Source organism: Engystomops pustulosus, chromosome 2 (assembly GCF_040894005.1).
Source record: "Engystomops pustulosus chromosome 2, aEngPut4.maternal, whole genome shotgun sequence".
NCBI classification, from domain to species: Eukaryota; Metazoa; Chordata; class Amphibia; order Anura; family Leptodactylidae; genus Engystomops; species Engystomops pustulosus.
This window is the reverse complement of record NC_092412.1, coordinates 202,151,624-202,169,086: the sequence shown is the minus strand read 5'-3', so window position 1 is coordinate 202,169,086 and position 17,463 is coordinate 202,151,624. Positions and strand designations below refer to the sequence as shown.

The 17,463-nt window shown below is 38.0% G+C and overlaps 1 protein-coding gene across 1 annotated transcript in view; it reads right to left on the bottom strand.

Annotated features, from left to right (window-relative positions):
* Positions 1 to 17,463, bottom strand: part of ANOS1 (anosmin 1) — a 109,507-nt gene that overhangs the window by 80,525 nt on the left and 11,519 nt on the right. The window contains exon 2 of the mRNA XM_072137843.1: positions 7,668 to 7,715. Coding sequence (XP_071993944.1) covers positions 7,668 to 7,715 — 48 coding nt within the window. The remainder of the gene's footprint in view (positions 1 to 7,667; positions 7,716 to 17,463) is intronic.

The following is a 17,463-nucleotide window of genomic DNA, read 5'->3' as shown; positions in this document are numbered from 1 at the left end:
ATTCTCATCCTTCAGGGAAGTGTGCTTGTAAACATAGCCCTCCCAAGCACTTCTTTAGTCTATAAAGGCCTGAATATTTCAATGTCGTGAACTTCCAGCTAAGCTTCTCTCATAGTAAATAAGCTAAAGGAAACACACGTTTCCAATATAACATCAAAAATATTGTCTGGAGTTCACATTCAATGCTGCTGTGCTGGGATGTAGCAGTCTTTGGAGATGTTATATTGTTATCACATTTATATAGCCATTTTCACAACATGCCAGTTGATGGTGCCCAGCAGCTACTCTATAAATCCCTATTTGTATAGACTATTGCAGGATTGTAAAAGAGGATTTTTAATCCCTAGGCAATTTCTTAGCTTGTTTCAAAGACTTCATATTTTTGGAGATACTGTGGAATAAAGGAGTTTGAGGGATTCTGTAGTATTCTGTGCCGGGAAAGCCTTAAAGAGTTAAATTTTCTTTCAGCTTTTGAGACTTACATTGAAATAAGACAAGACTACATTAATTTGAATTAATGCTGCCTTTATAAACTTAAAAAAAAACAACAGGTCACAATGATATGGAAATTTAAGGAGTAATCCTATCCCTCCTCAATCCCTGGTGTTTGACTGGTCCTGCACTGGACTCTGTTTATCTGGCTCAACCAATCATATAGCTGACACATGACCACTGCAGCCAATCACTGGCTGTAGTGGTCACATGTTGATGCTACTGAGGTCATGATGAGGTGCAAATTTAGAAGAGCCAGTTAGGTGCATTATACCATGTTAACTATTCAACATCTGACACTCTGATAAATCTGGAGCAGCATAGAATTGTCTAAAAGTAAGCGCAAAATTAGAAGAAACAGTGTTTGTATATTTATTTGCTGTGGCCCTGGACCCTGAACAGAGACTACTTATGCACACATTAAAGTGAGTCTACCACCTCCTAACTCTCTCAAAAATAAAACCAGCAATTCACAAGCTTGCTAGTTATACTCTTGTCATTTTGGAAAAAATCCAGTTTCTATCCAAATGGAATACTTGGTGTATCAGGAATAAGAGGATGCCTATAGTTTTATGATCTCTCCGTGTTTGTGTGGGTTTCCTCCGGGTCCGCCGGTTTCCTCCCACACTCCAAACCATACTGGTAGGTTGATAAGATTGTGAGCTCCATTGGGGACAGGGACCAGTCTGGAAAGCTCTGTGCAGCAATGCATAATCTGTGTGTGCTATGTAAATTAAGGAATTATTTTTGCTTCTTTCTATGCTACCCAGCTCCACCCATTTGTACAAGGAGTGACAAATTTGCAGAAAGACCATGTACAAACAAAAGAACGAGTGCACCAGCAGGCGTGACCACTTCCCTCATTTACATAAAGATTAATACAGAATTTTCTCTGAAATTGCATGTGCCTAGGAAAAGAAAAGGTATGCATTAATAGGCTATAGAATGCTCTAAACAATGTTGATTTTACTTGTGGGTGAGTGAGGAGGTGATGGTATCTTTAAAAGGGGTAATCCTTATATACTTAGGATAACAAAATAACATATTCTCTAATTCAATGTCATTAACAAAAAAACAGCCAATACAGTCTTGATGTTTACAATGTTAGTTGTCCCTGGATCCGACCGTAAATCTTCTGACTAAGGTTGGAGAATTCCCTCTAGCTTATCTGGCATTGCAGGAGAAGGGGTAGAAGGCAGACGGCACACTACAGACACAGGCACTTCCTTGTTCAGCCATGCTTCTAGCAGCGTGGAGAGGACACAGCAACGCGAACTTGGAAGGGAAACTGTTTAAGGCGCAAAAAAAGTTGTAGAGCACAAGCACTATGGAAATTTTGATACATGTGCCCCAATGTGTCCACTTGAGTGCTGGAGTCCAATTTACATCTTTTTCATTGAGTGCTATGGATTCTTTGCGAGTAATATATTACTACTAATATATTACTCAGTACAATATATTTCACAGTAAAGTGGAGACACCGTTAAGGATTGCTATGCCTAGATAGTATTGGTAGATGAATTAACAGCAGTGTAATCTTTCTTATCTGTTAAATACTTCCTGAGTGTATTGAAATTATCTTCTACACCTATCATTGCTCTTTTAACAGATTTTTCATTATAATATGAAATATTACATTAAGATAATAAATTAGTTTAGTTCCCTGCTCTTTGCAGGTAAGGATAGCAGCTAACAGGCTTCATTGATTTGTGTTACAAGTACAAGCATTTCCCAGCTCTCCGGTACTAATGGCATAATGTATCATTTCTGATATCCAAATGGGCTACTGCCACTGTGTTTAATAATTATTATTTGACTGTATCAAATAAAGTTTTCAAATAAATCTGCAGCTAAATGGTAATGAAGCAGATGATCACTGTTAAACATATCTGTGTTGTTAATATATCTAGTCAAAACCAGAGAAAGTGATGCAAAAAGAAAATGATAAAGGCTTTTTATTAAAAAGATCAGTGGTGGCTGCAATCAGAATTCACCTTCCCTCAATTTTAACAATTCTGTTCAAGGTCACGTCTAGCAAAATAAAATGTTTGAGAATATTGGGAAACTTTTGTTTAAAAAATAAAGTTATTTACAACAAGAAAAACCTATGCAGCCAATCAGGGATTGAGGCAGCCAGTGATTGGCTGGTAGGCATTTCCTGTGTGGTGAGATAGAGCTAAAAAGTAAAGACAAGCTTGGACCTAGTATACATGAGAATGGCAGTGGCAGGGAACCCTCAATGCCAATTTGTCTTTAATCCATATTGCCACTTTTGAAATACACTGGGGGAGAATTGCTATGCCTTTTCCGAAAATTTTCATGTTTTGTCAGAATTCCACCTTATGTACCACTTTGGGCATGATGGGATTGGGTTCTTAATGGAAAACCAGTGTAGACTATAACTGAAATCTCCACCAGATCTGACCTGGTCTAACGATAAGGTCTGGATTTATTAAGAGGGCAGGACCGCTTAGTATATCTGAGATGCTGAGCTGAGCTGGGGAAAAATTAAGACTCACATTCAAAACTCAATTTTTAATAAGTATTTCTCACTTTACTCTGACAGAAAGGTCCTTGCTTTGCTGATAATGGAGCTTATTTACTAAGGGTTGCTGATCGCACTTCTCTCGGACTGTTCATGTTACTCGGGATCTGTATGGCTTAGACAGGTATTTAGCAGGCGATTGTGTCGCACATGATTGGATTGTGGCACAGCTGTGCTGGCTTCCATGCGTCAGAAATAGGGGGGCGGGTCGTCGGACAATCAGATGGATTCGCAATGAGCGCGGGATATCGGGCGCACGATCTTAGTGAATCGCGTTAGAGTGCATGATCGTCGGAACAATGCACTTTGGAAGAACTCCTCAGACGGGTAAGTAATTGTGCCCCAATATATAGTAAGGATTTTCTGTGCATAATGGGCTGACATTGGCCAGAGGCCTCCATGTTTAAAAAATAAATGGTATACTATGTTGCAGTAATTATATGCTATTCCATGGAGATTAAGGGCGTTCTTTATCATACGCCGGCTCTGGCTTCCTGATGTATCCGACATGGGCCCTGCGAATCATTTATTTCTATGCTGGCTGCAGGGAGTGTTCAGTTGCATGGACCTCCTAACCGTACGCGCCCCCCTTCACACCCAGGTTGGCGGAAAGGGGGAAATAATTGCTAGCAATATGCAGGCCCCTGATATATATCTCCCTAAGTGTGTGTACCAGCCTAGTGAGGGCAGAAAATGCATTTTTTTTGTTCTAATCACTGAAAATCAGCCAAAGCAAGAAAAATAATAAAAGTATTAAAAGGCCACAAAAAAAGCTCTGCAGCGGTAGAACTTTTGAAATAAGTTCTATAAAAAATATTACAGTAATGGAGAAGAAAAATGTCTTCAAACAACTGTTGACTAGGATTTTTTTCATGTTTTTCCAACTCATAGCACCACACCATGATTTTTATCTTTCTCAAGCATCTAGGGCACGGAATATGTTCCACCTCCGTCTGCAGGCATTGTAGCTAATATTTCATCATGACAAACAATGTAATGAAGCCTGTCGGCTTAGAGCATCTGTTCAAAGAACAAACACAAGCAGACCATTTCCTCCTGTCAAAGCACAAGGGAAATTTACAACTCAGGGCGCTGAAAAGTAGCCAGGTAAACAAGAGCATTTTGTACTCTCTATTACTAACCTGTAGTCGTGTCACATAAATGCTTTGTCTCAACATATGGCCTAAGGCAATAATGATTATGCAACAGCAGAAGAGTTGTACATTCAGAGCTCAGCCCATGCTGTCATGTACTCATTCAGTACACTTATCAACTACCTAATACACCTATAGAGGATTAGCCGACGTAGAGTGCCATTGGACTGCCATTCTTCTACAGCCGAAGCTTTGATATCCATACTCAAAATTCTTCTGCTTGTAAGGATATTTTTTTTCATGTCACCCAAACACCATTTCCATTCAGTTAAGCTTAGGTGGTAAAGCTTTTTACATACATACATAATATATATATATTTTTACACCTTTTTGAACATTTAAAGGAAAATCAGGGGCACTTACTCATAGATATAGGCACTGTGACTGTGGTAATCGTCTTATTGTTGTTATCCTTCTATATTCAACTTTCAAAATTATGCTAATGTGGCTGAAGGGCTCTGGGGGTTACACTGTCTCACCCCCTTCGATGCTTCCCACCTCCCTCTGCCTGCTGTTCTGTAGATCATACATACACAAGCCTGATATGGTTTAAAAGATAAAAAATATTTGACAATAGATAACTGGAACCAGAACAATGGCTCTTATAGAACCCAAGATATAGCAGATGCTAAAGAGGTGCTCCCCCTCCAGCATCTGAGTCTGACTCATCTTGGCAAAAGATGACAGTTTTCTGCACATTTTCACGTGACTTTCAAAGAATTTTCTTAAAGGTAAATTTGTGAGATTTCACATTAAAGAGACAACTCTAGAAATTATATATCATACTCTACCGGAGGGTTCTAGTAGATTAGTCAGGTAAAATTAGGTAACAGGTAACCTTTAACAAAGTAGTTAATTAATAGTAAATTACCACTTTATTTAATAGTGTTTTGGCAAAGTGTTTGTGAATCCCCAGCCAGATAATTTTATTGAAATGATTCTCCTTAAAAGGCTGACGGTAAAGATTGTCCTATGGGCAGTGTTCCTACTCCACTGGCATACATATCATACAGATAGAAGGAACCCTCCAAATGAAACAGTAAGCGACATTGTTCTTGCAGACAGAACACTTGACTAGAATTTTATGATTTTAATAATTTAAACTGGATTTGACCCAGCGGCAAAGCGCTGCCAACACTGACATCAATCTCTCTATGGCAGGGAGAACGCCAATAAGGTGGAATAATCATCTACCTTATTGTGCTCTAAGTTATTATTCTCGGTCAAAAGCTAAAGACCAGAAATCTCAAGAGGATCATAAAAAGGAAGATGATCCATAAACTGCAGACCACTTATACAATTTGGACATCTCTAATCAGATTAGTCTAAATGTTTAAATGGTGGCCAAGTATTTAACTGTTTGTAGATCTACTGACATATTAAAAAGCCAAGAGGGACCCCACCATAGAACTCAAAAGGTTCTCAACATTAATCTTGTTGATTTAATCACTGGATGGGTCATATTAAATGGAGGCAGATGTACATTCACATTAATCAACCAGATTCACGCTGCTAGCTCCGCTCTGCTACAACATTACTACTAATGCTGTAAATTGTAGCTAAGAGGCTTAGATAATGTAGTGCAAGACAGGGATGTGCTGAGATTGTTATATGGATCAAAATGGCTATGAAAAGAAGAGCCTGTTATTATATGATATCATTCATCTCCACTTTCTTAAAGAAAAATAATCTCTGAGATTAAAACTCTCTGTGATCACAAAAATAAATATAGAAAAATATAGAAAAAAGTGCAGGCGGTCCCCGATGCAAGGACACTTCATGTACAGATGACCTCTAGTTACAGACGGACCTCTCTGACAACTGTGACCTCTGGATACTTTACTTTAGTCCCAGGCTCAAAGATCAGCTGTAAAGTGTCTGTAATTCATTTTATTGATAATCCTTGTTCCCATGACAGCAAATAATTTTGAGTATCCAATTGTCACTGGAGCTACAATTATAAAATGTAACAAATCTAAAGAACCTACTCATTTAAGGGGGTATCCTACAGCATGCCACTATATGGTAACAACCCCCTGTTAATTAAGAGCCAACTATTAATACCATTCCAGACTAATGATTTTATCTTGGGCTTAGAGCATTGTGCTTGACATAAAAAACCACTTTATTTTATGATATTATTAGATTTACTAAATTTTATTTTATTGATATAGATAGATAGATAGATAGATAGATAGATAGATAGATAGACAGACAGACAGATAGATAGATAGATAGATAGATAGATGAGTAGATAGATAGATAGATAGATAGATAGATAGATAGATAGATAGATAGATAGATAGATAGACAGACAGACAGATAGATAGATAGATAGATAGATAGATAGATAGATAGATAGATAGATAGATGAGTAGATAGATAAATAGATAGATAGATAGATAGATAGATAGATAGATAGACAGACAGATAGATAGATAGATAGATACAAAATAGAAAAATAGGCGGCACTCCAGTATTGTGGGAAAAATCAAGTGGTTTTTATTCCCAAGTTGCTACGTTTCGGCCTCATCCGAAGCCTTTCTCAAGCGGATGAGGCCGAAACGTAGCAACTTGGGAATAAAAACCACTTGATTTTTCCCACAATACTGGAGTGCCGCCTATTTTTCTATTTTGTATGGACTGTGGGACCTAGCCGGCCCGTTTGAGCGTGCACCCAACCATACCTGTTAAGCAGTGCCGCTGTGAACTTTTTTTCTTTTTTCTAGATAGATAGATAGATAGATGAGTAGATAGATAGATAGATAGATAGATAGATAGATAGATAGATAGATAGACAGACAGACAGACAGACAGACAGATAGATAGATAGATAGATAGATAGATAGATAGATGAGTAGATAGATAAATAGATAGATAGATAGATAGATAGATAGATAGATAGATAGATAGACAGACAGATAGATAGATAGATAGATAGATAGATGAGTAGATAGATAAATAGATTGCCTTATCAAGATTTCTTGCTGAGGACTCAGGGCTGAATTACCGTACTATTTGATGCAATGCATCTTCCTTTGAAACAGCCTAATGGGATTCTGTCTAATAGAATCATTTAGTCATAGGGTTATGTGCTCTTTGGGGTTTTAATGGCAGCACTACAATAAATAATGAGCAGCCTGCAACCCCTAAATCATTATAAGTGTCTGAACTGATTTGCTGCCTATCCCAGAGAAACAAAGGGTTAATGAAGGAGAGTTCTTACTTCTATTCTAGACTTGTCAAGTCTTGAATAAGCACTATCACTGAAAAGCAATGTTTAAATGGAGCCCTGAACAGGGAAGGAGTTATTATGGTACTTAGAAAGCCCTGCGAGTAACAACAGAAGGATGAATCACACAAAGAGAGAACATTTTTTCCAATTCATCTATTAATGGTTCACCTCACATCTCACTTTTTTATCTAAAGAATTAACGATCAACGAGCAGTACAAGGACCAAAAAACAGGCATTTACCTTTGAGCACTGCTTGTGATTCTGGCACCAAATCAAGGAACCGTTGTTCTGCAAAAAATTGGAGAGAAGAGTTAGTATAAACCAAGAGATCTACACAAAATTTCATCATGTAGAAACACTGCCATGGTGGACATGGCATTCAGATGTAGCAACCTTCTAAAGGGGTTTTTTCACAAACAAAAGTTGGACCCTATCCACGTGATAGGGCCTAACTTGCTGATCAGAGGGGGTCTCACGAAAATGAGGACCCCTCGTCGCTCCCTCAGACTAATGAGCAGACAGCCGCGCATGACCGTTCTGCTCCATTAATCTCTATGGAGCTGACCGTTCGCTCAGCAATTTCCGTCAGCTCCATAGAGATTAATTGAGCAGAACGGTCATGCTCCATTAGTCTGACGGATTGACGAGGGGTCCGACGGAGGTACATGGGAGCCTCATTGGACCCCTCGTTTTCGTGATCTGTGGGGGTCTTAGCACTTCGTAGGAAAACCACTTTAAGGTAATTGATGGAAAAATTGTTGCAGCAAACCGTAACTTGTAGGCTACTACATCTATAATAGTCGTTGTTATCTTCATGCAGTGGAATACATTGAAGCACCTGAGGCATGGGCAAGTGCGCTGGGTTACGCTCTTTGGTGGAGAAACCAACAATGTCTGGTTTCTAGTTCACCAAAAAAGACTGCTACTGTCACAGCACTTCAACTGGTCATGCACCTTTGGTCACTGTAAGCTAATTGCTAATTCAGCTGACAGCAATTCCTTCCATCCCCCATGCTTCTGCACATTTGGCTATACCAATGTATGTATATGTATGTATGAGGAAGATGTTGCTTCCAGACATATTTGGTGTAAACTTATCTCACTTGAGAACTATAGGATTAGGCATATAGAATACAACATGCTTGATCACTTTGTTCTTCCCACCTAAACTTTCAAAAAGAAAAGAAGTACATGCACAGTGAATAATCAGCCTCTTAAGAGTTTAATATTCTACTTCTTCTTCTTATAATTGTGCACAATTCTCCATATGAATTGCCAAGTGGGCAGTCTCAGTTTCTCTGTGTCTCCTTTGTATAACATGACAACCCTCCATAAATTTGTTGTAATTATTTCTCAGGACAGAGGTGAGTGCAAAGTTCACTTGCATATGTATGTATGAGTGCTAAAACATTATGAAATAGTAACTTGACTGATCGATAACACGTGAAATCCCTAGAAATAGACTAATAAGTATTGAAATCCAGAATGTGCGACTTCACTTTGTTCTTCTACTGTTATTAAGACTACTTGGCTTCACTGGTAAGCAATGATTTTATTACAGGAGCAACGTTAGGTCCTCTGAAATCTATCATAGGAGATTGTGCTCCAGCAGTATGAAACAGCCACACAAGGCTTGGCAAAGGAAGACCGCTACAGGCCAACAGCCTAATAGTTAAGTAGAGATTAGTGTAGTAGTTAAGCATTTGGCCCTGCTTTGTGGTCAGTAATTGCCAAACCAGGACTCAACTAAATGTTATTTCTGGAATGGAGACAAATTGTTCAAGGCGAATAAACCATGAACATCTACCAATATTAACATCAAAGGTTTGATTTCAAAAGTTAAAAATAACGTTTAAATGATTTAACAGCATGAAATTTTTAATTGGAAAGAAAAATAAAATTCTTGCTGGTTTAGGTTGTCCAAGGCAGAAATCAGAACCTCATTAAATTGTAAAAACTATTTTGCTGGGAATAATTTAAAGTATGTCAAAATTTAAGAAACCTTGGAAAGGAGTATAACTCAAAGGAGGCAGAGGGATGCAGTCACACCTCGGGACAGGAGCCATATGGGGCCCTTAAGGTTGTATCAAAAAAGAAAAAATATACATAAATGATGGAAGAGAACTACAAGGAGCAGTTCCTTGAGGTTATATTCATTTAGTCAATGATGTTGCTTATGTTGTAGGCAGGGATTTTTAAATATTTAGTCTAAGGGCATTTCTCTTCCATAACCTACAAACCTCATAGCATGTTACCACCAAGGTTATAATCTTACTACTTCTGTTCTGTACATATACCCTACATATTAAATGTCCCACTTGCTATGATAAAATAAACTCAGTCCCAAAAGTCATGTCTTGACGTAAGTTATAGTGGTATGCATTGGCATACAGGACCGGTGTTAGTGGAAGGGAAATTTGGCATTTGCAATCTGGCAAACCCTCAGTTGAAGCACTAAAGAGTTTCTATGGGTAACTGTCATTGTGAAGAACCAGGAGAACTTTTAAAAGATGATCAGCATATTTTGGTCCAAAATGGTTTACAATGTTATATATAATGTTACATGTAAACTGAAGTATTGTAAGCACAGCCAACATCAAATCAATCACTGTCCTCCAGTAGTAACTTTAAACTGAGAATCATCTAAGTGAAAACTTTTTTAGTCCATAAGAAAGCAGACATATCCCATATCTGCGGATGTTATGCTTTTACACTCTTCTAGACTCAACAGGGGAGAACACATGAAGCTGTAGGATTATATGTCATAAGAAAATATATCATGACCACAAGCTGCTCTTTAAAGAGACCTTTGCTGGCTTATCCATAACAAGTCAACCACACACAGCAGGTAACATTGGCACTTGTGACAATCAGTTATCCATTGTAGCATGGCCATTTATGCTATAATACAGAAAACATCTTATGCTCTCAGCAAAATGTTTCTTTTTTGTTTAGATGACTATTAACCAATGGTTATGAAAAAAGGTTGAATGATATATGTTTAACAGTGTGTTTTTTTAGATATTGCAATGGAATAGTAGTCGCAGTTAGATAAGAGAGAGGTAAGGTGTTTTAATTGCCAGAACATCACCATTTTGTATTGAAATTACAGTTATCTGAAGATGTTACACTTTGAAATGTTTAATGATATAATTTAGCCAAAGAGTGTAAAGACACCCATAAATACAACAGTTTACATTAAATAATCAGGTTACTACTGAACTGATGTATAAACAGAGATGAATAATAGTCAGTAAGATATCGGTCCCTATATATCATGACCTGTGCTCTATATTCTGGGTGTATGCCATACATTTGGGAACTTTTTGGCCATTTTGTGTAAGGTGGGGGCACAAAGCACAGTTTATAGATGAAACTTTTCTAGGGAATTTGCATGTTGTGTGCTGGGCCTACAGATGATGAAATCTGTTGCACATCATGACAGTCTTAATACATCAGCCTCATTGACTGCCATCTCCTCTGATGGTCTTGGAGAAGAATTTGGTTTGTAACCTCATATATGACAAAGTTATTTCCTTATGCACTGCTCCTATCACCATCGGTGACTAGAAGATGAAGAAAAACGGATCACTGAGCTCTATATCACTCCGGTAGACCTCTACGTACCGGCATACAACTTTATTTATCCAATAGAACACACAAATACATAAACATTTCAGCCTTCCAATCAAGGTAATTTGAGATGGCAACATCACATATCAAGAGAAAAAGAACATGTGTGACAGGAGAAGAATCTATTAAGGAGTATCCTGTATTTACTTGAAATAAATGCTCTACTCTCTGAAGTAGTTTTGACTAGACACCACTATATTAACTTCCTGGTGGCTAAAATTAGCGTTTGTGACATCACAGCTCCAGAAGTGCTATAGGAAGCATAATGAAAAAAAAAATCATCCCTCCTCTCTTATCTTTTATCTGTGCATCCCTCTGGAAGGTTCTTTGTATGACAAGCTGATTGATTGCTGCCTCTAATTACTAATCATTACTAAAACCCAAGAAAACAACAAATTCCCCAATGTAGCAGAGGTCAAGAAAATAGCATATCGACTTCTAGTTTGTCCCAACTAATATTGATAAATTATATTGTCATATCATTTATCAAGTAAAAATGCAAGAATTTATTTCATCTTATTTGTTTCTTGATGTAGTGAACTAAATAATTTGGTTTTACACAATCCTCAGTAATGGATATCTCAGGGTAACATGTTTAATATATGTAATTGGTGACTAAATTAAACCAATGAAAGGGGACCTACAAACGGCTTACACGTGCTACTATTGAGTTTGGAGAACTCTTATATTTTCAAAATTATAGTTAAGCTTGATAAAATCTTTTGTATTATTAAATGTTAAAGGCAGATCTATCCTGTCACCTCTTTTTCACCTTTCATAAAACATGTCAGTTTCATATACTTGTCCTGTCTTCACTGCATGGAATTAACAGTACATTTTGTCTAACTTCTCATATTCCATATCAGTTATTGTCAACTATTACATTCAGCAAACAATAAAAGAATACTACATGTGGCTGGATCTCCAGAGACCAAGGATGACACAGAGGTGCAGAGACCATCCACTGGACAATACAAAATGCCAAAAAATCCCTCTCAATCATAATGGGTAGAGGTAGAACTGTAAATTCCTAAAGGATAACCATCCTAACAGCTGCTTAAGGTATGTTACCAGAATAAAGCTCCATGCGCATGACCATCCGTGGGCCAGATGGACCTGGGAGGGGTGAGCACTCCTAACCCATCTCATTTCCATAGAGAGCTGATAGGCTGCATTGCAAAACCATCAGGAATAGGACCTGTTCCACTTTCTGCGTACCGACAGCTCTGACTGTCAGAATGTGGTGAGACACTTTGTGCTCACCAAACTGTTACAGGGTGTAATAGACCCTGTGGGAGCCGTGATCTGGATGAAATTTGTGAGGCCAGATGACAGCCCTATGAAGACCTATGACAATAATAGACATGTCTAATAGATACGTCTACTAAAATGGTTGAAATGTAGAAGAACCTAATAAAAGTAAATTCATTAGTCTCCACCACACTTACTGCATATTTAAGTAAAATTAAGTTGTAAAGACAATCATGGCCCAATGACAATCCTATTCTTTACTAGTTGTTGCTCATATATTTATTGAATGAAGCAAAGAAAGTAGTTTTAATTAAGATTTAAAACCTGGGCTCAATCAATTAAGCAGGTGTTCTTAATATTACTATATTCTAGACGTAAGACAGACTAGACATCAGATCTCTGGAAATTTCCACTTCTAATGCCCAAAGAATCTCTCTTTCTTAGTTTAATGGAATCTTGGTGAACCACATGACTGAAGAAATCTTCATAAACCATACAAGGATGCCTAATATTTATACAAGTCAATGTACTCTTACATCTACTGTATGCACTATTAACTAGAAAATGTATACAAGCATCTGGCCACATGAAAGGAGAATTGGATTCCGTCATTGTATAGTCCGTCGGTTATTACAAATCTTATGTCCTTATGTAGTGAATATCATTATACTTTATCTCAGTAACAGCTTTTTGCTAGCAACAAGTAAATTCTTCACAGAGAACATTCCTATCGAATGACGTCTTCGTTGAAGAATTCATCTGAGCATCAACACATTGTCTAACACTTGCCTAATGTAAGTGTGCTATTAAAAGATAAGGTGAATCAAAAAAGATTAAGAAGAGACATTACACTAGAACTATCTCCATATATCATTCTGAAATTAAGGCAATGGGAATCTTTCAATTATTTGTGCAAAATAAAACATTTATGTGTTATGAGTTGAGGATGATTAACGTGTAACATTGTGTCGCTGACATCTCTTTAATGAAGTTCTGGGACCATTTCTCATTAATGGTTGCTCAATGTACAAAGAAAAACGGGCTTGGGAATGATACTGTCACTAAATATCATATTACTCATTTTTATTACATCAAAAGTTTCCAAAGTTCTATTTGAATGAGTGGATTCTATGACAGCTACATAGCCGTAATCTTGGGCTTCAAAAACACCTAGCTATTATAAGCCGATAACAATAACAATTTGCTTACATGTTGCTATTTCCAGACTTTTACTGAGGACTGCTCCTTGAGGACACCCCCAAGTCATGGAGAAGAGTCTACCACTGCCACTATTACTACTAGTACTACTATAACATCTGTCCCACATATTAACTTTCATAGAAAAATAGCATTTCATATAAAATAATTAATACGGTAGATGTCAATTAGCTCATTTTAGGGAAATAATTCTTCCCATCTCCAAATATTCAACAGAATGAATCCTTGGATCAATACCCCCTACCAGAAATCTAAGACCAAAATCTTATTTCTACTTTCTAGAAAATCAATCAGGCAACTGTTAACTATATATAATGCATCAACCATCTTGTGACAGCAAGTTTTTGAGGCGTACTGCTTTTACAGTGAAGAATAGCAGCAAATTTTGCCCATGTTTACTACAGGGTGCAAAACGGTAATTTGAAAAATATATTTACTTTCCATTCAAGTTTGACTCTACAGAAGAATTATCTCAACTGTCCAAATATAGGGTCATATATATTGTACTTTAGAAGTATATTTTAAAGGGAACCTGTCACCAGGGACCTCATTTTCACTGAAGACAGGTTGCAGGAGCCCATCACACCTGCAGTGCAAATATGTCTTTCTGATTTCTCTGAGCATTTGCATTACAATCTAATTGTGTGTTATAACTTACTTTGCACCCTGACCGAATCCTTGGTGTAGTCCCAGGGGTTGGGCTTTGGTTTCAATGCATTTAAAAAAAAACAACATGCTACTTGTCTGTGCTGCAGACTGCTCAGCTCTTGGCTCCCACCTTTTTGCTCCTGCACAGCTCCTCCCTCCTGCTCCTTTCCAGAGCTCAAAGCCTGGTGTACTGACATCAGTGGGAGATGGAGCACTGTACAGGAGCACAAAGTTGGGAGCCAAGAGCTGAGGAGTCTGCAGCATAGACAAGTCACATATTGTTTTTTGAAATGCATCGAAACCAAAGCCCAACCCCTAGGACTACACAGAGGATTCTGTCAGGATGCAAGGTAAGTTATAACACACAATTATATTGTAATGTAAATGGTTAGAGAAAGCAGAAAGACATATTTACAATGCAGTTGTAATGGGCTTTTGCAACCTGTCTTTAGTAAAACTTACCTGGTGTTTAACCTAATGAAACATATCCTTAGTTACATGTTCCAACTACATAAGTCTCCACTCCTTTGGCACACCAACTAATGCCGCTATGTTATAGCTTACATGCGTACAATGAACAATTTGCTGCATTGATCTAGTGTTGCCATTTGGATGAATGAATGTTTTAGCAAAATATCATACCATGCAAGAACAACTGGGCAGTGAATGAAGTACTTGTAAAGAAAGGTGTCAACTATTTTTTTCACATGGAAAATTTCTCCAGATAATCTAATATTTTTTTAACGCTGCAATGTGTCCAAATGAAATACTCTGCATCTCATGCAATTATGTGGAACGTGTTTCGCTGAAAGGAAACACCTACAGGAAAGCAGCGCTTCCTGGAATACTAAGGTGCAATATGTAACATAGGTGAAGTTGTCTGGCAACTACTATGTTTTTGCTGAAAGCAACACTGAGCAGGAGCTCACATTAAGGGGTCGGTTTATTTAATATTCCAAAACTTGTAAAAATTGTGTAATGCCACACTTGCTTTCACACTTGTAATTTCCAAATGGGCCTTTCATGTGGTTGGATCTTTAACTGTATATAGAAATCAAAGACACTGGTTGCAGGCTGAAATCTGGAAAAACAAACATTTTGCTAAGAATTTAGATTTAATTTTAGAATTCTAATGCAAAATAGAAGAAAAACAGTTTTCAGAATTACTTCTTCAATGTGAGTTTTAAGAGGAAATTAGGAAAAATGTTGGGAAAAATTTGTAAATAATCCTATAATACATAGACGGGTAAATCGCCGGATCATCATGATTGCCAGGTGTCACATCCCCTATGGATAGGTCATTGTTACATCTAAATCATGATGATCATAGGGAAGGCTTGAGATTCTATTCAATATACAGTATCAGGCATTCAATAAATCTGAACCTAAGACAACACCATATGGAATCAAAGTCATACCAGGGTACAGTACTACTGCATCAAAGTCTATTCAAGTGCCTTTTTGTACTCAAAGGTGGTGACTCTCCCAATTGTGATGCCCTTTTATTAGGCAGAATTGGCATGACAACATAGATGTACTTACTCTGGAAAAAGCTGTTTGATAGGGATCCTTTTATGGCTTTAAATTACTGAAGTCAGCAGTGTCCAAGTATGACAGCTGTGCTATATTTAGTAGTGTAATAAGAATGTATAGGTTCGTTCAGAAATTATAATTGTCCGATGAGATCAATGACAAATGTATAATGGTCAGCTGACTGGCCCAGCAGAAAAAGAGTATATGTGTAGTCATAAGAAGCCCTAACTGCAAGTAGAACTAATATTCATGTCCAATCCAACATTATTGTAAATTCTTGGACAACAACCTTAGGCTGTGTTTATAAGCTGCATTCGAATCGAGAGAACACCTGCCCTCCGCACCAAAACCTTCCCCCACCATATTGCACTTGAATTGCCTTAGAAATATGTGAACGGAACTTGTTGTGTAAAATAAAATTGCTTAGCTTTCCACCACCCACATTTCCATGGATGACTATATTAAACACATCCTACCCATAAAAAATGTCATACATTTCGACAATGATACAATTAATAGAATTTTTTTTTTGTCAAATTATATAACTGATTGGCTTTAAACATTTTCAATGCAAACGGTCCCCTACTTAAGAACACTTAATTTACAGATGACCCCTTGTTACAAACGGACCTCTGGTTGTTGGTAATTTACTGTACTTTAGCCCCAGGCTACAATGATTGGCTGTAACAGTTATCAAAGATGTCTGCAATTAAGTTTTATCATTAATCCTGGTTCTTACGACAATCCAACATTTTTAGAATCCAATTATTACAGAGACCAAAAAATATTTGTCTGGAGTTACAATTATAAAATATACAGTTCCGACTTACATACAAATTCAACTTAAGAACAAACCTATCCTGTGCGTATCCCAGGGGCTGCCTGTATTGTGTTTGGAAGACATAAACAGCCAACCTGTTTTCATTCTACACTCACCGGCCACTTTATTAGGTAGATCTGTCCAACTGCGTGTTAACACTTAATTTCTAATCAGCCAATCACATGGCGGCAACTCAGTGCATTTAGGCATGTAGACATGGTCAAGACAATCTCCTGCAGTTCAAACCGAGCATCAGTATGGGGAAGAAAGGTGATTTGAGTGCCATAGAACGTGGCATGGTTGTTGGTGCCAGAAGGGCTGGTCTGAGTATTTCAGAAACTGCTGATCTACTGGGATTTTCACGCACAACCATCTCTAGGGTTTACAGAGAATGGTCCGAAAAAGAAAAACATCCAGTGAGCGGCAGTTCTGTGGGCGGAAATGCCTTGTTGATGCCAGAGGTCAGAGGAGAATGGGCAGACTGGTTCGAGCTGATAGAAAGGCAACAGTGACTCAAATCTCCACCCGTTACAACCAAGGTAGGCAGAAGAGCATCTCTGAACGCACAGTACGTCGAACTTTGAGGCAGATGGGCTACAGCAGCAGAAGATCACACCGGGTGCCACTCCTTTCAGCTAAGAACAGGAAACTGAGGCTGCAATTTGCACAAGCTCATCGAAATTGGACAGTAGAAGATTGGAAAAACATTGCCTGGTCTGATGAGTCTTGATTTCTGCTGCGACATTCGGATGATAGGGTCAGAATTTGGCGTCAACAACATGAAAGCATGGATCCATCCTGCCTTGTATCAACGGTTCAGGCTGGTGGTGGTGGTGTCATGGTGTGGGGAATATTTTCTTGGCACTCTTTGGGCCCCTTGGTACCAATTGAGCATCGTTGCAACGTCACAGCCTACCTGAGTATTGTTGCTGA